This window comes from Notamacropus eugenii, chromosome 1 (assembly GCF_028372415.1).
Source record: "Notamacropus eugenii isolate mMacEug1 chromosome 1, mMacEug1.pri_v2, whole genome shotgun sequence".
Taxonomy (NCBI): Eukaryota; Metazoa; Chordata; class Mammalia; order Diprotodontia; family Macropodidae; genus Notamacropus; species Notamacropus eugenii.
Window position 1 is genome coordinate 725,785,027 of NC_092872.1, and position 24,500 is coordinate 725,809,526.

Consider the following 24,500-nt stretch of genomic DNA (forward strand, 5'->3'; position numbering starts at 1 on the left):
AAAGAGTCGAACAAGACTGAACAACACCTGCTCCTTAGCTCTGGGTCCTCATTGGTCAGTCTCTCTCCTTCCTGGTCCTATACCCTATGTCTCTCCCCCAATATCCTTTCCCTGGGTTTATGACTAAAGAATGACCAAGTCTCTTGCCATCAGCAGCAGGCAGAGATTATAGACATGTGACATCTTGCCCAGAGTCACCACACGAGTGAGTCAGTAATCAGGATGTGAACGCCTATTGAATGATGTCCTTTTCAAGCAGGTTGACATCTGGACCATTTCTAGCTAAGTCACCGTTCATCAGCAATGCCTTCTGCTGTGTCTCCTGAGCTGACGCTGCCCCTGATGTTTTCAGTGTCCGCATCTCCTGACTTTTCCCAAAGGGCCTCATCCTTCCTGGGAAGGAGTGGTCTCGGTGCTTAGCCTAAGTGCTGAGTAATTTCCTGGATGCTCATTTATACGCACAACAACTACTTACTGAGCACCCACTCTTCTTCTTACTCTATTCTTGTTTTTTGTTCAGGTGTGTCCAACTCTCTGTGACCCCATTTGGGGTTTTCTTGGCAGAGACACTGGAGTGGTTTGCTGTGTCCTTCTCCAGCTTATTTTACAGATGAGGAAACTGAGGCAAACAGAGTTAAGTGACTTGCCCTGGGTCACACTGCTAGGAAGTGTCTGAGGTCAGATTTGAACTCAAGTCTTCTTGATTCCAGGTCCAATGATCATCCTAGAGTAAGAGTAAAAATAGGTACTCTTCCTCTTTATTGAGTACCTATTAATAGCTTGGATATATGGTAGCATTTTAAGGTTTGCAAAAGGTGTTAGATATCTTAATGGAATCGCATAGCAATCTTGAGCAGTCATATTGCATATGTCATCATTCCCCTTTTAATATTAATAATAGCTAGCATTTATGTAGCATTTTAAGGTTCACAAAGGATTTTACACAATTTAGTTCCCTTAAACCTTACAACTACCCTATAAGGTGGATGCTCTTATTATCCTCATTTTACAGGAGCTGAGAGGTTAAGTGACTTGTCCTGGGTCACACAGCTAATAAGATCTGAGGCAGGATTTGAACTGAAGTCTTCCTGATCCCAAGTTCCACACCCTATTTTGCTAGTTATTGTTCAGTCATGTTTGACTCTTGAGGACTATAGTATGTCAATACTGTCCTTTGAGTTTTCTTGGCAAAGATAGTGGGGTGGTTCACCATTTCCATCTCCAGCTCATTTGACAGATCATCAAACTGAGACACACAGAGTGAAGTGACTTGTCCAGGGTCACACAGCTGGTAAGTGTCTGGTGTTTGATTTGAACTATGGTCTTCCTGACTTCAGGTCCAACTCTCTATCCACTGAGCCACCATTTTATAGGTGAGCCACTAGCCTCAGAGAGGTTAGTTGTGACCTGCCCATAGTCACACAGCTAGTAAGAGACAGGATTGGAATCTGGGTCTTTCTGGGTCCAAATGCAGCAGCTGCTGGTCATGGGAGGCCTCAGGCTTGGTGCTATAGCAGTACAGAAAAGAATAAGACAGTCTCTGCCTTCTAGGAATTAACAGTCTGTTAGGAGGGACAAGGCAAGTACACCAGTAACCATCATTCAAAGTAGTATGTGGAAAGTGTCTTTGGGCTGAAAAAGAAAAGTGATTAAAGTGTCTGTACCTGAACAAGATCAGAAGCAAAAGAGATTCTCCACATATATCCAAATAAGAATAACTAGACTTCTGTAGTAGCAAGGAACTAGAAACAAGGCGAATGCCCATCATTTGGGGAGGAGTAAAACTAATTATGGTTTGTAAACGTCATGGAGCCCTGTGTGACTCATCTCTGATTCCCCCCCTTCTATGGGAGGCCTTTCCTGGCCTCCCCTCTCCTTCTCTTTCCCCTTCCCCCACCCAGTGGCTAGGGCTTTCTCTTCTGAGCTTATCTAGCATCTCCTGTTCATGTTTTTGGTATCTGCCTATCTATATACATGTTTTCTCCCCCACTAGAATGTAAGTGACCTGAAGGCAGGCATTGGTTTTGCTTTTACCTTGTGTCTCCAGTGCTTAGCAAAGTGCTTCATACGTAGCAAGCACTTAATAAATGCATGTTGGTTGATTGGAATCTCATCATGCTGTGAGATATGATGAAAGTTATGAGAATCCTGGGAAGAATTATGTGAACGGATGCAGAATGAAGGAAGCAGAACTAGAAAAGTACCATCTACAAAGTCTACAACATGTAATGGGGGGAAAAAGTTAATATAATAAAACTGAATGCTATGTGATTATAATGACCATGCTTGGCCCTGGAGGAGAGAGTATTCTTCTCCCTCCTTCCCCAGTCATTTTTAATTCTACTTCCTTCCTTCTGTGAATTACTTCTGATTTATCCTGTATAGAGCTGCTTTGTGTACATTTGTTTGCATGTTGTCTCTCCCATCAGATTGTGAGCTCTTTGAGGGCAGGGACTGTCTTTTGCCTCTTTTTGTATCTTTAGCCCTTGGCACAGTGCCTGGCATATAGAAGGAATTTAATAGAAGCTGATTGATTGATTGATTGGAGGAAGGAGGCCTATGAGTATGGAATTTTACATATGCTATCAGGCACCACTGATGCTTTGGTTGGTTTTGCTGAACTATTATTTTAATATAATTATTATATAATTATAATCAATTATTTAATTATTTATTAGTTTAGAAAATTATGTTATAATGGACAGTTTGATGATGAGGAGAGTAGGGAAATATTTGGAAATCACTGTGATAGAAAAGTGAAAGACATCAATAAAAGCTTCCCCCTCTCCAAAGGGCACATGGGAAAGGCAAACATAGTGTGCCCTGTCCCCCTGCCCCAGAAAGTTTCCTGCAAGTATCTAGTGTCTGTGTGGGCCCATATTCCTTTGCTCACAAGCTGCCATTTTCCTTCTGGATCCCCACCAGCCAATTCCACATACATGATAATACTGTAAAAGGACATTTACTTAGAGTAGAATTCAAGATACCTCCCAAGGATCAAAATGAGGCAGCAAATATGCCTGGGGCCCATTTCCCCAAATCACCGTTCCCACTCCATAGAGAACCATTGGAATCCAAACAATGTCCTTCCAGTTGATTAGGAAAGACTTCCTGAAGAAATTGACTTTGAAGCAGGGCCTTTTGAAGGATGGGTTTTAACAAGTGGTGATATAAGAGAAATTCTTGGTGAGAGGGATGGAATGATCAGAGGCTAAGAGGCAGGGAAATGAGGTATGAAGAAGGAAGTAGCAAATAATTTGGTTCCATGGAACATAGAATTTCTACGGTGATATCTCACTTTCAGCTGGAAAGGACCTTAGAGCTCTGAACCTCTGACTTTACAGATGAGGAAACTGAGGCTTAGAGAGGCCACGTGGCTTGTGCAGAGTCATACAACCTATAAGTGACTGAGACGGGATTGGAATTCAGGTTTCACCGACTCTGAGCTCAGTGCTTTATCCCCTGTAATATACTGCTTCTCAAGGGAGCAGTAATAATGATGATAATAGCGGTGATTCATTTAGGGCCTTAAGGTTTACAAATATATTCTCCTTTGATGCCCACAACAGTCCTGCAAGGTAGATGCCTTTTTTCACCCCATTTTATAGATGAGGAAACTGGAGTAGACAGAAGTGAAGTGATTTGTCCAGGGTCACACAACTTGTAAGTGTCTGATACTGAATTTGACCCCAAGTCTTCCTAACTGTAAGGACACTGGCCACTGTAACACCTCACTACAGGGGATGAAAATGGAAAAGTAGACCAGGGCTAGACTGTCAGAGACATCGAATGCCAAACTAAAGCATTTAGATTTTATCCTGAAGACCATTTAACACTGCTGAAGATTTCTAAATAGGGAAATGCTGCAATTACAATACCAGGTAACATTTTGATAGCACTTTAAAGTTTACAAGCACCTTCATTAATTCATTTGTTCCTCACAGGAACCCTGTGAGGCAGGAATTACTATTATCCCCTTTCTACAGATGAGAAAACTGAGGCTAGAGGAGTTAAGTGGCTTGCTTAGGGTCACAGAGCTGGTAAGTCATAAACTAAGTAAGGGGAAGCAGCAGGATTGAAAGCAGGTCCTTGTGACTCCAAGTCCAGTCCTCTACCACACCATGTTGTTTGTCATAGTCATGAGAGCTTATAGTACTTGGTACATTCATTAACTCTTTTGAGTTACTAGGTAATGTCCTCTTTTTATGGATGAGGAAACAGGTTCTGAAAGGTTAAGTTATGTGACCGTGGTTCTGTAGAAAGTACCAAAGTAATATGGAGACCCAGGTCTTCCCAATTCCAGTTTCTACAATCAGTGGTCATGTATAAGATGTTTTTGGACAGGGGAGTGGAACAGGAGGAAGGAAGACCAGTAAGGAGTATATTGCAATATTTCAGGACTCTTCCCCTCTAAGGCAGTAAAAAATCTTGGAATTCCTTTGTAGAAAGTTGCTGTAAGGTGAAGGACCAGATTTATGAGGATAAATAAAAGGGGCCAGGTATGAGAGAGACTGGAAAGCAAAGTCAAGCATCTGAGAGAAGGGAAGTGTTCCAACTTAATTCACAAGGGTCCTTACATTGAGGCCAATGTACCAGTCAGCAGCACGACCTGGTTATTTTGACTGTAGCTCAGCTCCAGGGCTGGGCCTAGGGTTCTTTCAGGGAGTTTGTAGGGGTTCTAGGAAAGTGGCCAAGCCAAGGACTGAGAGCCTGGATCCTTGATTCTCCCTGGCCTCCACCTTAGGGTTGGACTTGAGGTTTCTGACTGGACTCTGGAAACACACTGGCTTTTTTTCTAGGCTCTGAAAACCAGGACAGAACCAGGTCTACCTTTGCAGAGGAGTCGGAGGGATGGGAAAGGGGAGCCAATCTTAGCCTGGAAGACTGCTTGAGCTTTTGGCTGGCCTGACACTGTGGGAGGTCGGACAAGCCCTTCCACCCTCTACTCATCAGGCTGGTTGTTTTCTCTCCCGACAGGTAAAATGGATGATGTACTGGATTATATTTGCACTTTTTACAACAGCAGAGACATTCACGGATATCTTTCTTTGCTGGTGAGTGATGATTGGAGTGAGGGAATGGGGTGGTGATTAGGAACATTTCTTTGGTAACTCCAGAAGCAAATATTTCTCGGTGGGGGGGAGGAGTTTGGGAGAGGGGAAAGGAGGACATTGGGTCAAACATAGAATTATGGACTGAGAAATGTCAGACTGAGATGGTCAGAGACCATCAGAGACCGTCAGGTCTAATTCCATCTAATTCCAGTCTCCAGTTTGACCCTGACTATGTGACGCATGGTCATATAGCTAGTACATGTCTGAGGTGGACTTTGAACCCAGAGCTTCTTGGGTCCATGTTCAGTGCCCTCAAATCTGCCTTGTAATACACTATCTGTTACCTAGCATCATCTGTGTAAAGTCCTTCTGGGGTGCTCTGGATGGAGAAACAGCAAAATTCAAGATGGTAGTTCTGGTTTCAACAATTGTAATTGTTTCCAAGATGATCTATTTCCACCAAGGTTCTTCCTTAGCTTACACTGCAGTCCTGCTTAGGGACATAGAGATGTCAGCCCTCTCTCTTCTGCATCGGAAGGGTAGGGATCTTCCTGGACAGAATGCTACATGAATTTTCAGATGTGGTCATAATATTGGATGTCTTTGTTACTTTTTGTTGCAAGGAAGGATTTAATCTTAAATTGGGGAAAGGGGTTTTTCTTTCCAGAAATTACAGTTAGAAAGACAAAATGCATCAATAAAACTTAGCAGAAAGGAAAATCCAAGTTGATGTCAGAGCAGTCAGAGAACCAAAGAATAGGGGAAATGTTCTTTGGACTGCTAGGCACTATCTTATTTTACTTCTGTGCCTCAGTTTTCTCATCTGTAAAATGAGGACACTGGACTGGATGGCCACTAAAGTCCTACCAGTTCTAAACCTATGGTTCTGTGTATTCAAAGATGATAAATCAGGAACCATTATCCCTACTTTAAACACAAGAAAACTAAACTGTTTCCTACATCTTCTTTTCATTAGAATTATAGGTTAAGAGTTGGAACCCCCCCTCACTTTACAGATGAGGAAACTGAGGCCCATAGAGGCCAGTGACTTGCTTAAGGCCACTCAGGTGAATGGCAGAGCTGAGATTCCAACTGGGTTCTGTGGTTCCAAATACAGCACTTGGTCCATGGTTTACAGAAAAGGTCAAGAAGAGACTGCAGGACCCTTCTCCCTTAGCCTGAACATTCCCTGTAGTCACCCTGGGGGCTCGTGCCTAGTTTGATGTCTGAATTGTTCCCCTGTGTCTATCAGCAAAGCACCAACTCTCCCGATGGCTGGGAGTAACCCGGGGTCAGCCTGGGGACTTCTGGGTTTGTGGACGACAGTGGTGTGTTCTGGTCCCCTGCCATGTCTCACTCTACACTCAGTGCTGGGGAAAATCCACCAAGCCAAGCGACAAACTCAGCCTGGTTACTTTGATTATAGCTTGGTTCCATGGCTCTGAGCCTAGAGTTCCCCCAGAGGGTCTGCAGGGGCTTGAGGGAGGTTGATGGAGCCCAGATGAAGCCTTGGATGCTTCCCCACCTCCACCCAAGGACTGGATTAAGTTTCTGAGTGGGCTATGGAAACAGCATTTTCCTAAGCTCTGAAAACCAGGACAGAATCAGATCTGCCTGGATTCCTCCCAACACTTCAGGTAGGAAAGAATGAAACAGGAGAAATGTCCTTTTTTTAAAAAAATTAAATTTCTTTTTTCAATGAACAAAAACTGATTTTCCCTTCCAAAAAAAAAAGAATAACAAAACCCTTGTAACAAATATACAATAAAACAATAAGTAATTAATATAATCAATAAAAATAAACAACAAATGAGCAATTTTGAAAAACCCTTGCAGCAATTATAGTCAGGCAAAGCCAATCCCTTCATTGACCATGTCCAAAAAGCCTGTGTCTCCATGTGCCCCCGAATCCAGCTCCTCTCCATCAGGAGGTGGGGAACAGGTGTCCTCTTCCGCCTTTGGGAATAGGTCTGGTCACTGCATTGATCAGTGTTCTTAAGGTTTTCAAAGTTGTTTGTCTTTACGCTTTTTTGTTATAATAGAAATTGTTCTCCAGGTTCTGCTCACTTCTCTGCCTTTTGTCATTTCTTATAGCACAGTAACATGCCTTTATTTTCATACACCATAAAGTCCAGCTATTTCCCAATTGACGGGCACTCCCTTAGTTTCCTGTTTTTTGCTACCACAGAAAGAGCTGCTAGAAATATTTGTGTACATATAGGTCCATTTCCTCTTTCTTTGATCTCTTTGGGATGTCTGCCTTTCAGGGTATCGCCTGGTCACAGTAGGTGTAGTTTAGTGACTGTTGAGGGAGAGGCAGCAATCGATAGAGGGCTGAGTGTGGAGTTGGGAAACCTCAAGTTTAAATCTGGTCTCAGACACTAGCTTGGTGTTTCTGGGCAAGTCATTTGACCTCTGTCTGCCTCAGTTTACTCAATTCTAAAATGGGAATCTTAATAGCAACCTACCTTCCAAGGTTGTAATGAGGATTAAATGAGATACTATTTGTAAGATACTTAGCATGGTGTCTGGCATATAGTAGGGGCTTAATAAATGCTTATTTCTATCACTCCTTCTTTCATAATTCCAAATTGTTTTCCAGAATGGATGAACCAACAGTGTATGAATGGGCCTATTTTTCCTTAGCCCCTCTGGCATTTGGTCTAGATGGAGAGCTGACACCTGTTGTCTTTTAGTGGCACTAGAAATGTCTCATAATTAAAAATAAAGCTTCCTCATTCCGGCAGAGTGACCAGTGTGTTAACCACTGGACTTGGGGAGGCTGGTCAGAATGTAAGGAAACAGTGGAATCCCAGAATAATATTTTTGGAAATCAGCCAGGCATTTGGAGCAGCAATTCATAGTCTTTCTGGGGAGAGCGCCAGGTTTAGAGTAAGTAGACCTTTCTCTCCCACTTACAGGAGAACACTTAATTTCTTGGGACCTCAGTTTCCATATCTATAAAATGGGGGGATGGAGGTGCTGGAATTAACTGACCTCCAAGATTGTTCTAGCTCTGACGTTGCTAGGAAAAGGGAGTGGGGAGCTGCTCTTTGTGTCTTCATTTGGCTATACATAAGATGTGGATGAGAGTTAACAGGGCAGGAAAGTTCATCCTTGGCTTCCTGGTTTCTTTGAGGTGGGAGGCCTGGGGAGAGGCCATTGGCAGCTTAAGCTCAGTCCTAAGAGCTGAGGGATGTGCTGACCTTGGAACACTCTGATTCTTTGTCACCTTGTCCCTGGAAACAACCAGGCTGTGACCGGTCAGATCAGCTGGTGTCTGCCTTCATGTCTCTCCCACGGTCTAGTCTTTGCAGAAAGAATAGGAAGATGTTGTCTGAAACAGCTGGCCTGTAGTGCCCAGAGGCCTACAAGGAGGCAAGTTTTTTTCTTCAGAGCTTACATCTCTGGACCTTGACCTCTCTTTTGTGGCTGGTAGACAAGGAGGCTGTGGGGAGGAGGGCTTTGTTTCCAAGCCAGAATTTCTTCCCTGGCCAGGGTGCCTTGAAGTTTTCACCTTGGTGACCTTGGAGAGAGAGAAAAAAAGGGTGTGTGTGTGTGTGTGTGTGTGTGTGTGTGTGTGTGTGTGTGTGTGTGTGTGTGTGTGTGTAATGTGAGCATGTATAAGTTGTGTGTATGTGTGATGTGTGAGTTTTGTGTGTAGTATGCGTATGTTTGTGTTGCATTGTGGTGTATTTGTGAGTATGTCTGTATGTGGTGTATGTGGTATGTGTGTAGTATATAAGTATGTATTGTGTGTATGGATATGTACAAGTATATATGTGTTGTGTGTATTTGTGAGCATGTGAAGGCTTGTACTATTGTGTGTGTTGTGTGTAAATTTGTATGTGTTGTGAGTGGGTGAGAATGTGTGTAAGAATGTATGTTGTGTGTATGGTATGTGTTTGTGAATGAGTATGTGTGTAAGTGTGTATATGTTGTAAGTGTGAGTATATGTGTAGGTACTGTACGTGTTTGAGTATGTGTGTGTCTGTATATGTCTTATATTTGTGAATATGTGTTGTGTGCGAATGTGAGTGTTGTGTATGTAGTGTCTCTGGGTTAGTATATGTGATTATATATGGGTTGTGAGTGTGTGTATGTGAGTGTATTCTATGTGGTGTCTGTGTGTTAGAGTATGTGAACATGTATGAGTTGTGTGTATGTGTGGTATGTGTAGTGTCTGTGGGTTACTGTGAGTATGCATGTGTTGTGTATGTGAGTTTGTATGTGTTGAATATTCACTTTCTGATTATAGGCCACAACAAATAGTGTTGAGAGTCGTCGGGTCTGATTCACACAGTCAGAACTTTGGAGCTGGAGGGGAGCTTGCAGGCCTAACAGCTCCATTTCATAGATGAGGAAGTCGAGGCACAGAGAGGCTACTATAGGTAGTGAATGGCACAGCCTGGAACTGGAACCCATGTTTCCATCCTTTCATGCTGCCTCCATTTAATTCAGTCCAACAAATTAAGTGCCTTCTATATACAAGACATTAGGATTACAAAAGCAACACTCAAGTCATTAGCAAGCATTTAGTAAGCACCTACTGAATGACACTTCCTAGCTGGGTGACTCTGGACAAGTCACTTCACCCTGTTTGCCTCTATTTCCTCATCTGTGTAATGAGCTGGAGAAGGAAGTGGCAAACCTCTCCAGTATCTTTCCCAAGAAAATCCCAAATGGGTCATGAAGAGCTGGACGTGACCAAAATGACAGGACAACATCCATTGTATTATTGAAGTTGATTTGGCGCATCCAGGTGTAGGAAGCCCGTTGCCCGTGTCACCCCATCCCAGGTGCTTGGGGTGGGATTCCAAAACCCTCAGACCCCCAAATGACACAGTCCGTGCCCTTGAGGCCTTTACTCCCTGAGGGAAGAGAACATGCTCACATACCACTGTGCACCACATACATCTAGCACAAAATAAATGTGAGGAAGCAAAATTTCCCATAGGTGGCTAGAGAGGGCGCTGGTGCTGGGAGGATCACCAAGGTCTGGGAAGAACATGGTGCTTGAGTTGAGTCTGGAGGGAAACAGGGGATTCTATGAGACCAAGGTGAGAAGGGAATGCATTCCAGGTATGGCAGAGGGGCCTGGCAAAGGCCCGCAGGTGGGAACTCGGTGCCGTGTGGGAAGAAAAGAGGAGGCCAATCTGGCAGGTTGCAGAGTAGAGGAAGGAAAGAAACACATTTATTAAGCACCTTCTGTGTGCCAGGCACTGGGCTAAGTGCTCTACAAACATTGATTTCATAACAGCCTTGGCAAGTAGGCACTGTGATTGTCCCCATTTTAGAACTGGGCAGCTCAGTGGTGCAAGGGATAGCATGCCAGGCCAGGAATCAGGAAGATCTGAGTTCAGATCTGGCTTCAGACACTCGCTAACTGTGTGATCTTGGGCAAGTCATTTAACCACTATTTGCCTCAGTTATTCATCTGTAAAATAAGGACACAGAGGAAGAAAGGGCAAGTCACTCTGGTAGCTTTGCCAAGAAAACACGGACAAAGTCTATGCAGTCACAGTGAGTCAGACACAATTAAACAACAACAATTTTAGAGTTGAGGAAACTGAGGCAGACAAAAGTGAGGTGACTTGCCTAGGGTCACGCAGCTAGTAAGTGTTGGAGACCAGATTTAAACTCTAGTTGTCCTAGACAACTGTCCTGGACTCTAGGCCCAGCCCTGTGTGCGCTGTACCCCTGGCTGCAGGAAAAGGGAATGAGACTGGAGAGACTGGAGAGGAAACGAGAATCATGTTCTGAAGGATTTTAAAAGAGAAACAGAAGTGTTGTCCTTGGAGCAATAGGGAGCCATTGGCGTTAATTAACAACACATATGTATGCACAACACATACATACTAACGTGTACTAACTCTCAGACACTACACACACATCTCACGTACGCACACAGCACACATTCACAAATATAAAACATATGTACTGACATACGTATGTGTACATACTCAAACACATAACCCTCATATACACAACATATACACACAATACATACATATATACTCACAAACACACATCATACAGGTTATTATGTGCTAATTATGGAAGACCTCAGAGTATCCAACTGGTCTTGGGGTTCACTGAGTTCACCAGCAAGCAAGCCCCACCGACACGGTGTAGGTTCCCCAAAGAGTCACAAGGACAAAGCTTCTATGTGCTTAAATCACAAAGAAGGGGGAGAGGCTTCAGGCAAAAGGAGATTGGGAGAGGATGGTACAAGAGCTGGTTGGTTGGATGAGACACCTTGACCCCTTAACTGAGCAGATTCCTGAAATCCAGGAACTTTTGAAGCATCCCTGAGCAGATTCTACAAAGACCTACACAGGATGTTCTTACAGAGGGGTCATTGGTGTGGGGAGTATGGCAAGAAGGTCCTTTAATTGGAGAGCTAATGCTTAACACAAGATGGAAGGAGCTAGGCTCAGTTTGTGGGGCTTGAGGGCCATGATCTCTCATGGCTTTGGCAGCCATGGAGGATGGATCAGGATGGGGAGAAGCCTGGAGTCCTAGCCTCCAGGATAAACTTCCATTCCATTGGGATGATACAACAGAAACCCAAGGTGGTTAAAGGAGGATAGTAGCATGAACACTTGGAGGGTGGGGATCAGGGAAGGCTTCCTGAAGGAGGTGGCACCGAAGCCAAACCTTGAAGGAAGATCAGAATTCAAAGAGAGGGAATCGAGGATGGATTTTTAAAGGATGATGACAACTCTTGATCTGGGCATGGGGGAAAGGCTTGAGTGAATGCAGGGAGGTGGGGGATAAAACATTGTGTCCAGAAATAGCTACCAGCCCCATTTTAATGGGAATATAGAGGAGCTGATGAGGAAGCCATGTGAAATCAGGCTGGGAACCTGGTTGGGAGGCAGCTTTTCATCTGGGAAATCTAAGCAACCAGGGAGGCAATGGGACAATATCCATGAAGGAAGATCTCTTGGATTTTGGTTGCAAAGCATTTCCAAGGGATCTGAAAGAAGAGAGAAGTCTGGGGAGGGGAGTAAGGACAGTCTGGATGCTTTCTGGGAGCTCTGCTGCCCTGGGGGAGGAGCAGGATGTTGGCTGCTGGAGGGAGCCCTTTAACAAAATGCCTGTTTTCTTAACTATCTCCAGGTTCCCCTTTTATTATGAACTAAAAATAGCCTTCGTGGCCTGGTTGCTGTCTCCTTACACAAAGGGCTCCAGCCTCCTCTACAGGAAGTTTGTGCATCCTACACTGTCATCAAAAGAAAAGGTAATTGTGCCCCTCGGCTACCCCCTAGCCCATGGTTTTCCTTTGTGTAAGAGGTGCATGATGAGGCGGTGGGGGGTGGGGGCGAGAAGAGAACTAGACACTTTGGAGAAATGTTTATCGTGGAAGGCTCCTGGGAGAGCTTCTCTGACCATCAACCCACCCTCTCCAGCTGGATCCCCCTCCTTTGGCTCTGCCTAACCTCCCCACTCCACAGTTGGGGATTCTTCTGATCTGTCTTCAACTAACAGCCTTAGACATCATAGACTTTGAGCTAGAAGGGACCCTGGTGGTCATCTAGCCCATGTCCTCTAGTTTAGAGATGAAGTCACAAGCTTAAAGAGCTTAATAGACTTGCCCTTAGTCACTCAGGTAGAAAGCATCAAAGGTGAGATTTGAACCCAGGTCACCTGAGTCTGGAGCTGCTAGGTGGAGCCATAATGTATAGAGCACCAGACCCAGGGTCAGGAAGACTCCTCTTCATGAGTTCAAATCTGGTCTCAGACACTTACTAATTGTGTGACCCTTGGCAAGTCAGTTAACTCTGTTTGCCTCAGTTTTCTCATCTGTAAAATGAACTGGAGAAGGAAATGACAAATCACCCACTCCAGTATTTTTGCCAGGAAAACCCCAAAAGGGGTCATAAAGAGAGTGAAGTAATACAGCAGCAACCAACACCACCTCCAACTTGAGGGTCAGGGTTCTTTTGGCAGCTAGATGGGGCAGGGGATAGAGGGTTGGACTTGGAGTCAGTCAGGAAGAACCAAGTTCAATTCTGTCAAATGAAATAACATTTGTAAAGTGCTTAGCACAGTTCCTGGCACATAGTAGGTGCATAATAAATGTTTATTTTCCCAAAGAACAGCCTGGTGGTGCAATAGATAGAGTGTTGCCTAGAGTCAGGAAGACTGGAGTTTAAATCCATCCTCAAAGCAGACTGAACTGAGAGATTTTTGCTGCCCTGGTAGTTGAACCAATGCTTTTTCCAAAACTCCCTAGTAGAGCAGTTGGAATGGAACCAGCCTCTTTTTAAAACTCTTGGGTCAGAACAAATCCACAACTACATACTCTGATTCTTACCTTTAACTTGTTAAATATCTTTGGGCCCATTCTTCTCCTTCCATCAATTTCACTCTTCATAAAATGAAAAACAGAGTTTATGGGAAACAGCCCTGGATTTGGAGCCAGAGGACCTGGGTTCTAATCCTGCAATTCTGGCTCTACCACTTATTCCCTGTGTGACCATGGGCATATCTCTTAATCTTGTTGAGTGTCAATTCCCTCATCTTTAAAATTTAAAGTAGATAATCTCCAAATTCCCTTTTAGCGCTAAATCCTATCATTTTATGAACAGTGTTATTCCCTTACACACACAGACACACACAGACACACACAGACACACACACACACACACACGGGGGTGGGGCAACAGACTACTCAGTGGACTGGAAAGAGAACTGGTCTCAGATCCAAGAAGCTCTGGATTCAAATCTGCTTCTGAAGCCTAGTGACTGTGTCAGTTGACCTCAAAAGCCCCCTCTCCCACCCATCCAGTACTGTAGTAAACAGATGAAAATATAATTGGTAAATATTTAATACAATAAGTAAAAATAAAATAAAACACAGGTAACATGGCATTTTAAAACTAAGCCAATATGGAGCCAGCAGGAATTCTTATGTACAGATTAGAGGCCTCCTTTCTACTTGACACCCCTACTCCAGATAGGCTGGAAGACTAAAAGCCGCAGAAGAGGGGCTGTCCTGCATTGGGACGGGGAGTTTCCTCATCTAAAAGGTCCCTCTGTCGATGACATCACAGAATGAGTCTCTATCTGTCATCTATCATCATCCTCTGTCCATCTATTCGTCATCTATTTATCCATCTGACTCCATCTCAACCAACTACCTATCCTTCTATCATCTACCTACCCATTTATCATCTTTGTTGTTGTTCAGTCAGGTCCTGACTCTTCATGACCCTGTGAACCATAACACCGTCAATACTGTCCATGGGGTTTTCTTGACAAAGATACTGCAGTAGTTTTCTATTTCCTTCTCCAGTGGGTTAAGGCAAACAGAGGTGAAATGAGTAGCCCAAGGTCACACAACTACTGAGTGTCTGAAGTAGGATTTGAACTCAGGTCTTCCTGAGTCCAGGCCCAGTGCTCTATCCACAGAGCCACCTTGTTGACATTTATCATCCATCCACTTCTCTCTCTCTCTCTCTCTCTTTCTCTCTCTCTGTCTCTCTCTGTCTCTCTCTCTCTCTCTCTCTCTCTCTCTCTCTCTCTCTCTCTCTCTCTGTCTCTCTCTCTCTCTCTCTCTATATATATATATATATAAAATCATTATCTAACTTCTATATCTATCAGTTTTTTTATCTGTTGCCTATGTGTATAAATACACACATACTCCGTCATCTGGCTCCTCCCCAATACAAATAGAAGATACTATGAGAATTGAGGTGACCATATAACCATAGCATGCTAGGGCTCCCATAATAGAGGGTAAACTCCTTGAGTGCAGGAACTATTTCATTTTTGTCTTTGTATTCCCAGTGCCTAGAATAGTGCCTGGCACACAGTAGGCACTTAATAAGTGCTTGTTGGATTTTATTGAATTGAAGACATTAGAAGTCATCACCTCCCAGATTAGGACCCCGAAGGCTAGAGAGAGATGAAGTGACTTGAGCAAGATCACATCCCCTAGGAAGGAGCAGTGAGGGGGACTCGGTAGAAGCCACGCCACCTGATGCCCAGCCCATGATTGGTCCTCCCCGCCCCCTTTTCAGACCAAGGCTCTGTATGAAGTTCACATGGTAGTATGTTTCCCATCTGTCGCTTTAGAGAGCCTTGCTGGGAAATTGGAGACAACTGCCTCAGGACTTGTCAGTGTTGCACGTAGATGTGTCTGTGAGGGGAGAGGGCCACCTGATTGTTAAATAATCCATGTGAGCAATTGTGTCTTGGAAATTGACAGATGCTACAAATTAGGACTTGATTTCTTTTTTGTTGATGATCTAGACTTAAGAAAGTTATGGAGAAAATTTTAATAATGCAGATTTAACTTAAAATTGTGTCATGCATACATTCCCCCCACCCCCCTACCCAGAGAGCTAGTTGTTAAACATTTACCAGAACATTCCTGCTTCTGTCCCTCTTCTGCCATTTTCTTTTCTTCACACTCCAAATTCAATTCAACACACACACGTGTGTGTGTGTGTGTATGTATGTATGTATGTATACATTTAAGCCTGTGATGCATACTAAAAAAAAAAAGACCCTGGCTCTCCACGACCTGCCATTCTACTGGAATGTAGGTTGGTGATAACTTTGCATCAACAGCAGACATGAACACAACATATTATTTTGTACCTAGTTTGTATCTAGCTTTCTGTGTACCAGCGGTTCTGCCTCTAGTAGACTAGAAGCTGCTTGAGGACAGGAACTGTTTCATTTTTGTCTATATCCAGCACCTAACACAGTGCCTGGTACACAGAGGTGCTTAATAAGTGCTTGTCCAATTGAATTGAATTGAACAGCAGAGCATAAATTATAGGATTTAAGATGATCTAGTTCAATCCCTTTATTTTATTTTATTTTCAATTCACATAACAAAACAAACATTTCCATAACACAGGACAATAAAAAAAAAGATGATTGATTGTACGATCTGTTTTACATAGTGAGGGCTGAGTGACCACTAGTGAGCAGCAGATCCAGGTCATCTGGCTTCAGATCCAGCGTCATTTCCACTACCCCAGGCAGGACTCCCCTCCAAGCTGCGGGCACAGCCCTAGAAGAAAGGGTGGAGTGGGAGGAGAAAAGATTGAAGACCCAGCTCAGTGTGCTTTTTGTTTGACAGGAAATTGATGATTGCCTGGTCCAAGCCAAAGACCGGAGCTACGATGCCCTTGTGCACTTTGGAAAGCGGGGGCTGAATGTGGCAGCCACCGCAGCGGTGATGGCTGCTTCCAAGGTAACCACCTAGCTGAGCCTGGCACAGCAGCCCAACCCTGCCCTGCCCTGTCCTGCCTGGCTTCCTTGAGCCTCTCACATTCACCCATTGACTCAGTGTTCTTTGGCCACAGCCACAGAGAGCTGGGCACATTCGCAGCTCCTTGAGGAGTGGACCTGGGAGAGAGGAGCCTTGAAGCTAAGGGTCTGGGAGACTGGGGGAAAAGAGGGAGGGCACTTGCCTTTCTTTCCCAAGCTGGTCTCTCTTCCCAGGAAGATTTCACATACACACACAAAACAGAAATTTAAAAAAAACCAAAACAGGCAGGAGTTGAGACCATGAGAGGGTATGAGTGTATGAGCCCCAGGACCAAGTGACTGAGCAACTAAGGACATTTGAAAACCTGAAATAAATTAGTCCTGGACCTGGGAGCTTGGAGGAGGATTATGTGTTTGGAGGAGGGAAGGGGGAGACTGTTTTTGGTGGGAGGGGAGAGGAGGGCATTTAAGTAGCTTCTCCTTATCTCTTCTCTAAAGTCAGGTCCCTTTGGACCTTGTAGCATAATACTGAGTGTTTAATAATGTGTATTGTATTCCATAATGGATGGAGTTTGGGACTCGGAGTCTGGAAAACCTGGCTTCTAATCCCACCTCTGACCACTTCTAGTTGTGCAACCCTAGACACCAAGCTTCACTTTTCTCTTCTATAAAATGAAAATAATAGCATCTCCTTCACTGAGCTGTGAGGATCAAATGAGATGATGGTCAGATAAAGCACCCAGTAAAGCTTGACATTTTTAACATCATTTTTATTGATGCCATTTGTTTTTATATCATATTAATTTCTTGAATACATCTCTTCCCCCTCTCCTATCCAACAAGCCATCCCTCCATTAACAAAGATTACAAAACAGGAAACTAACCAGCATATTCACTGTTTCTGACATCCAGGAATGGTACATACTCATCTCCCCATCCTCATAGCCACCTACTTCTGCATATTTTCTCATCCCTCTTCTTGGTCCAACCTTGGTCATTATAATTGTATGTCAGTTATTAATATTCATAGTAGTAGTACTATCATCATCACCATCATCGGATCCTAGACCTCAAAGGTCATTGAATCTACCCCGTCTCCATTTTACAGATGTGAAAGCTGAAGTAGAGATGTTGCCCAGGGTCACACATCTAGTAAGGGTCTGAGGCTGGATTTGAACCCATATCCTCCTGGTCCAAGTCCCCTACTCTATCCACCATTCCATGATACCTCCCTGACTCTTTTGCTACCCTCACTGTCTTTGTTGTTATGTTGGATTTTTTCACCATTTATTCAGCAAATTCAAATACTTTTTAGTCACTGAGTCACAAATTTAGAGCTGGAATGAACCTTAAAGATCATTTAGTCCAGTCATCTCATCTTATAAATCAGAAAACTGAGGCCCAGAAAAGTTTAATAACTTGCTCAAGCTCACATGGGTAATGAGTTACAGAGCTGGGATACACATCTAGGTCCTCTGACTTCAAATCCAGCAATTTTTCCACAGGGGATTATCTAGGCATTGTTTCTACCCCCATCCCTTTTCCCCACTCCTGTTTGTATAAAGGTTTGGGAATTTTTCCAGCCTGGCTAATGCCAGTTATTAAAATTTTAGGTGCTGATTTAGAGGAGAGGGATGTTTCATCCAGAGATGAGTACCTAGTAGAATGTAAACTTCTAGGTAGCAGGGGCAATTTGATTTAATTTCGTCTTTGAACCCCCACTGACTAGCATAGAGTATCCAGCATCTAATGGGCCTTGTGGGCATTCTTGCTGAACTGAATTGAATTGAACTGACCTGAAGTGAGTTGAGTTGAATTCAATCGAATAGATTTGAGTTTAATTCATCTGAGCTGAGTTGAGAAGAATGAAATTGAACCCAGTTGAGTTGAACTGAATTAAGTTGAAATGAATTGAGTTGAACTGAGCTGAGTTGAATTCAGTTGCATTGAGCTGAGTTGAATTCAGTTGCATTGAGTTGAGGTGTCAGCTTGGAATGTACAAAGGGGAATGTTCAAGGAAGGGAAGGCATGGTGATATTAAGAAAGTAGAGTCTGAAACTGCTTAGAGAAGATCAGATTCCTACTTTGGAGCCTGGACCTGCAGTACACAGAAGGCTAAAGGAATTTTGAGAGGAATTTCTCAGTTTAGGAGACTCCTGAGTGAGGTATGCATAGTCAGTGAGCAGAAAAGAGAGAGTTGTTCAGGGGATTTCTGAGAGAAGGGGAGGCTGCATGGGGTAGATATGGGGGCATAACTCTGAAGTCAGGGGACCTGGATTCAAATCCTTCCTCTGATGCTTATGGCCTATGCCATGTTGGACAAGTCATTTTGCCTCTTCCACAAAAAACAAAGATTGAGCTAAACAATTCCCAAGGTCCCTGCCAGCCCTGGATTGGCTGATGATTCTATGATCAGAATCCAGGTTCTAGTACTAGATAGGGGACTGGAGGGAGAGCAGCTACAGTGTCAGTACCAAAATTTGGACACAGAGAAGATCTGACTTCTTCAGGAATTCAGTTAAGGTTGCTGAGAGTTTGAGAGAGCTCCCCTGGGTCAACTATCCCAAAAGGGAGATGGAAAGATTCGAATGCAGATCCTCTCATTCCAGTCTGCGTTCTTTCCACAGTACTCAGTTACCTCAGCTGTCATCTCATAATCATGTACTTCAAAATAGCTGATCACATGGGTTGAGATAGGGGAGAGGAGCTCCTTAGAGAGAATGAATGGGAAAATGATCTGGATTCTGGAGTCTTTAGAGAAGAAGTTTTTTGCCGGTGGTGATGGTACAACAGCAGCAACAGGAGCCCCTTTAGAGAACCTTTTATTTGGGGACGACCCTGGGCTCCAGGTTTATCACACTCTACCAGAGGTGAAGGGTGGCCAGGTGGTGCAGTGGATAGAGCACCTGGCCCACAGTCAGAACAAATCACCTCTCTGAGTTCAAATCTAGCCTTAGACCCTTCCTAGATGCATGACCCTGGGCAAGTCACTTAACTCTGTTTACCTCAGTTTTCCCATCTGTAAAATGAACCAGAGGAGGAAATGACAAACCACTCCAGTATCTCTGCCAAGAATACCCCAAATGGGATCAGGAAGAGTTAGACATGACTGAACGGCAATGATAACAATCCAAGATGAAACAAATGGAGATTAGAAATTAGAATTTTTAAATGCCAAGTACATGAGCCCAACTTTCCCACATAAAGATCCAGAAAACAAGTGCCACCTCCTGATCTTCCCTTTTCTTCTTCTCTGCCCACCTCATATGACTAATAAAAAATTGCTCTTCTAGTTTTTACTTACACTTTTTTTATTTTCATCTTTTCATCTTTTTTGCAAGAGTGGCAGTGGGGTGTAGTGGATAGAGAGCTGTATTTGAGGTTCAGAAGGTCTGATCTCAAGCCCTGCCTCTGACTTAGAGTAGCTATGTATTCCTGAATAAGTCACAGAATCTCTCAATATCTCCAGCAACTAGTTCTCTAATCATTACCTTATAGATGAGTCACTAACTGGTGTCTGTGGTAGGGTTTATCTCACCAGGGAAATCACAGATCTGGACCCTGCCATAATTTAGTTACATATTTACTCAAAGGTAGCTTGGTTTGCTGGGCAACTTCTTTCTGATCTGGGTTTGCTTATGCTTATTCTGAAAGTAACTTTTGCAGGGGTCATCCTTTTCCAGGTCTGCTTCAAACTTGAGCCCCCGGATGGTCTTGGTCGATCGTTGCCCAACACCAGCACCTAACGAGCTGCTGCCACCAACCCCTCAGAAAGACTCCAGGGGACAGCTCTCTCCTCCCCCAGGGGACGGTCCTTTAGCCGGAGAAACACTCCAGCCCCCACCTCTTCTTGGGCCTAGGCTTCTCTCCAATCCAAGCCACAGTCCAAAAGGAATGTCACACGCTAAGAAAAAACTCCGTCATGCAAACAAAACGTGGCGGAAACTTCCCAGGAGTCAGATATACTGAGTCCTGACGTTAGCTCCTGTCAAATCAAACAGATGTAGTGGTGGAGGCCTTCGGCTGGATTCAGGAAGAGATTACTAAATCATCTTCACTCTGTGGCTTGGTTTATTGTCTCCTCAAATAGGTCTTCAAAGAGAGAAAAACACATCATCTCTTCTAAAAACAACCCCCTTCTTTTTTTTGTAAAGCAGCTAAATATGGGACTGGGGGAAAAAGTACACATGCACACAGACTAAGTCAGGCCACCGCATAGACCAGAGGTAACCATGGCAATGACTGTACATGCCAGCTGAGGATTAGATAGAGTATAATCAGAACTCCTCTCCCTGCCCCAAACTGTGAGCAACCCAATGGGCTAGGATCACATATGTATCATCTGAAGCCTCCCTGCCTGTCTTTTAGGGCACAATGCCAGTTGCTTTAGTCCTGTGACTGATTGAACCAATGTGGAATTGGCTATCTGCCTTTCTTCTAAAGAAAGAACCTTCCCACCCAACTTAATGCCCTGGGAATGTAAATGTGGGAGAGAGTAAAACTGGGGTGAGGCAACTGGGACTTTGTCCTGTGATGCTGATATCAAGGATATGCTTTCTCCCTTCAAGAGACCTCCCACTTGCCAGCTCCATGCCTCACAGTCTTCTGGCTCTGGAAAGCTCCCACCCTCTCCTGGAAGTTCCATGCTTTCTTCCAGCTGCCTCCACTCCTGCCAGGGATTAGGAGTTGGGGATTTGTAGTTGGATATGCCTGAATCTTTGGGATATTGATTACCCCCCTGCCCTAGTGCACTAAAAAGAAAATCTGCTCTCTCCCATTGCTTTTCAATCAATATTTTTTAAAATTAATTTTTATGGATATCGTTTGCTTTCATAGCACTTAAAATTTTCCCTGCATCCCTCTCCTTCCTCTGCCAAAGAATCATCCCATATAACAGAAGTTTTCAATCAATATTTTTTCATAGTACCAAAACAATCCATGCGGCTGCTGGGGAGATTGTCCAGACAAAGCACCCTGACCTGCTTTCATAACTTAACACTCCTTCTTCCCCCCTTCCATCCATGTCACTCATCCATGACTCAGCAATAGACACACCCTGACAAAAACCACTATTTCCCACACTGTAAAAGAAAGTGGAGCTTGACACCCAGTAGGAGCTTTTTGAATATCTATTGCATTGAATTGAGTTTAGAGGGAAAGTGAAGACAGGAAAAGAGTTCAAAGAGAAATTCCCACCCTTCATCTGACTGTAATTATTCTTAGATTATTGTTAATGATGTTCTTGACTGGGGTTTGGGCCCATTTCCTTGACAGTGAGAGTAGAGGGTGCCCTCCTATGGCCTTGATCTCTCTGTTTCTCTGCCTCCCATCGCCTCCTATGCCTTTCATTTCCAAGCCTTTGGGTGCATCCTGAGGAAGACAATTCAAAGCCTACAGAGGAGAAGGGAGGGAACCCAACATCTGCCATTTTTATGACCATTCTTTTAATGTTGATTCTGTCTCCCTTCTGCTCACTGGATCCACTTGAGTTGACCTTTGTTCTCACAGGGACACAGTCTTCCCTTGATTCTGTTATTAAGCTATTCTCATGGGTCTGCCTGTGAAATGTAAAGCATTGGACATGAGAAAGGTTTTAGCCCACTTTTTCTTCTTAGCTCTGGTTTCAATCAGGGACTAGGTGGCCCCATCTTGTTTTCAAAGGTCAAAAATCATGGGATCCCAGCATTGAAAGAGATCTTGGTAATCATCTAGTCCAACCTATTTCTGAAATGAGAAACTTCAGTCTACCATCTCTGACATGAGATCATGTGACCATCTCTTGGAATCTCCAATGAGGGGAAACCCACCCCCTCCCAATGCAGCTCCTTCCACTTTTATCCAAAAGTGTGATTTACTAGTGCACTGTTAGGACATTTTTCTTGACATAAATCTAAACTGGCTTCTTTGCCACTTCCATTTATGGCTCTTAATTCAGCTCTCTGGGATCAGGGAAGACAAAGGCATCCATCTTTCATATGGCAGTCATTCAGATACATAAACAAAGATACATGTCAGGTCCCCATTGGGTCTTATCTCCTCCGAGCTAAAAATCCTTGTTTCCTTCAATCAAATCTCATATGGCAGCACAGAGGTCCCCAAGGCCCTTCCCTCTCCTTGTTCCCTCCTATGGATGTTCAGTTTATTGCTATCATCCAAAACCAGATTGCTCAGAACTAAACACATTCCTGATGAGGTCCAACCAGAACAAAATACTGTAGGACTGTGTCCTTAATCCTAGGAGCTATGTCTCAAAAGAGCCTATGATTACATTAACCTTTTTTCAGGATACCACATCACAGGTGACTCATATTGAGCTTGTGGTCTATCAGAACCCCTAGATCTCTTTCAAAAAGCCTGCTGTGAAACCATGTTTTCATCAACCTGAACCCATGGAATTGATTTTTTTTTTAATCTAGGCATAAGACTTGAAATGGAATAGGGAGAAATACAGTCTTTTTAGGTTTGGCCCAATGTCCTAGCTTGTCAAACTTTTTGAATTCTGGCTCTACTGTCTAGTACCTTAGCTGTCTTTCCTAACTTAGTGTCATCTGCATATCTAATAAGATGTCATCCAAATCTTCCTCCAAGTCATCGAGAAAAATGTCAAATAGCACAGAACCTCTCGTTACTTGGAAGGAAGTTGTTCCTTCATTGTGACGGGTTTTTAAGACTGGGTACCTTTTCCCACATCCTGTCTAAGACTTTACCCTCCCTTCGCCTAACCTCAGCCTTCCCAAGTACATGTTGGTTTCTCTTCCTTAGCATCAGCTCTGTTATCTCCAGTGGCCAGGGGAAGGTAAGCAAGCTGACTGCTTTTCATCCAGTGCTTCATAGTTCCACATATGGAAAGAGCCAAGTTTCAGTGGTTACCAATGAGAAGCTCTTTAGACTTCTTACAGCTCCTCTCACATTGCCTTGCCCATACTCCTCCCTGCTAAATGTTTAATGAATTGAATTGATCTCGTTCTTCTGTAAGACTATAATCTTGAGATCCAAGATAATGTGTGCCTTTCCTCTTGTTCCAGTGCTCTGCACCCAGCACATGGTCAATAAATGATGTTTAGTAAATCAAAAAAATAATAATAAAACTTTATTGTCTCCTTCAAATTATGTGTTAAACTATTTTACTTCTTCCTTGACACATTGCCTCTCCTGCTTCATCAGCTCTTTCTGTCTTTGACAGTGACTCTCACACTAGAAATTTTCTCAATAAATTTATTTGACATCATTTTAGAAATGCTGGTAATAGCAAAAAATAAAGGAAAGAAATGAGAGACATAAACACTACCTTATCCTATGACATCTTTGTGATTTTGTGCAAAGTACAGCTATTAACAGATCCAGTGGGATGAGCTGTATGTGAAAACTCATCTGATGCTCATACTTCATACTGAAGTTCGCACTTCTGGCACAATATCTCTGTCTTGTGGCATCTACTGTTATAACTTCATTTAAATAGGTCTACAAAGCACTTCCTTCTTCTCGTCTTTCTTTTTTCTTTCTTCTTTTCTTCCTTCCTTCCTTCCTTCGTTTCTTTTCTTTATACTAGCCCATTTATTTCTTTTTATGTACACTGACTACAGTTAGGATAAACTGCTACCAGATTGACTAGTAGTGTCTTAGTTATGTTCCTTTGTTTCAATCAGCTAGGCTTCCAGTAGCTCTGCCAAGGAGAGTAACATATTTTTCCACTTAATTGTGCCTTTAAAAATAGAAAATGTGATTCTACATGTAGCCAAACAAAAACCTTAAAGAATGAAGCCAATGGTTCTAAAGAACAAATTATTAAATTTACCATCTATTTAGCATTAGGTTTCTTTTTCACTTTTCCTTTTAACTATTAACATTCATTTTTATTTCAATCCCTGCTTTTTTTTTAACCTCATAGAAAATTTCATTTGGAAGTTTATTGATGCCTTTTGTTTAAGCAGACGTTGCCAGATACAGACCTTCTCCCCTGCCTCCATCTCACTCTCCTCTCTACCTTCCCCCCCAACCTCTACCCAATAAGTCTTCTCTTGTAACAGAGGAAAACAACTAAAAGCAACCACAACCATGGCGCCTGAATGATGCCCCATTCCAGAACCACAATCTCCTAACTGTCCAAAGGAGGGAGGATCACTTTTCTCATCTCTTCTCCATGGCCATAACTGATCATTACAATGACAAATTGTGCAGCCTTCTACTTCATTTCAATATGCTTTTGGC

General features: G+C 43.4%; 1 protein-coding gene across 2 annotated transcripts in view; it reads left to right on the forward strand.

Moving 5' to 3' along the window:
* Positions 1–24,500, forward strand: part of REEP1 (receptor accessory protein 1) — a 139,589-nt gene that overhangs the window by 70,769 nt on the left and 44,320 nt on the right. For both annotated transcript variants that reach the window (XM_072636947.1, XM_072636946.1), the window contains exons 3-5: positions 4,978–5,054; positions 12,180–12,300; positions 16,162–16,275. In XM_072636947.1, coding sequence (XP_072493048.1) covers positions 4,978–5,054; positions 12,180–12,300; positions 16,162–16,275 — 312 coding nt within the window. The remainder of the gene's footprint in view (positions 1–4,977; positions 5,055–12,179; positions 12,301–16,161; positions 16,276–24,500) is intronic.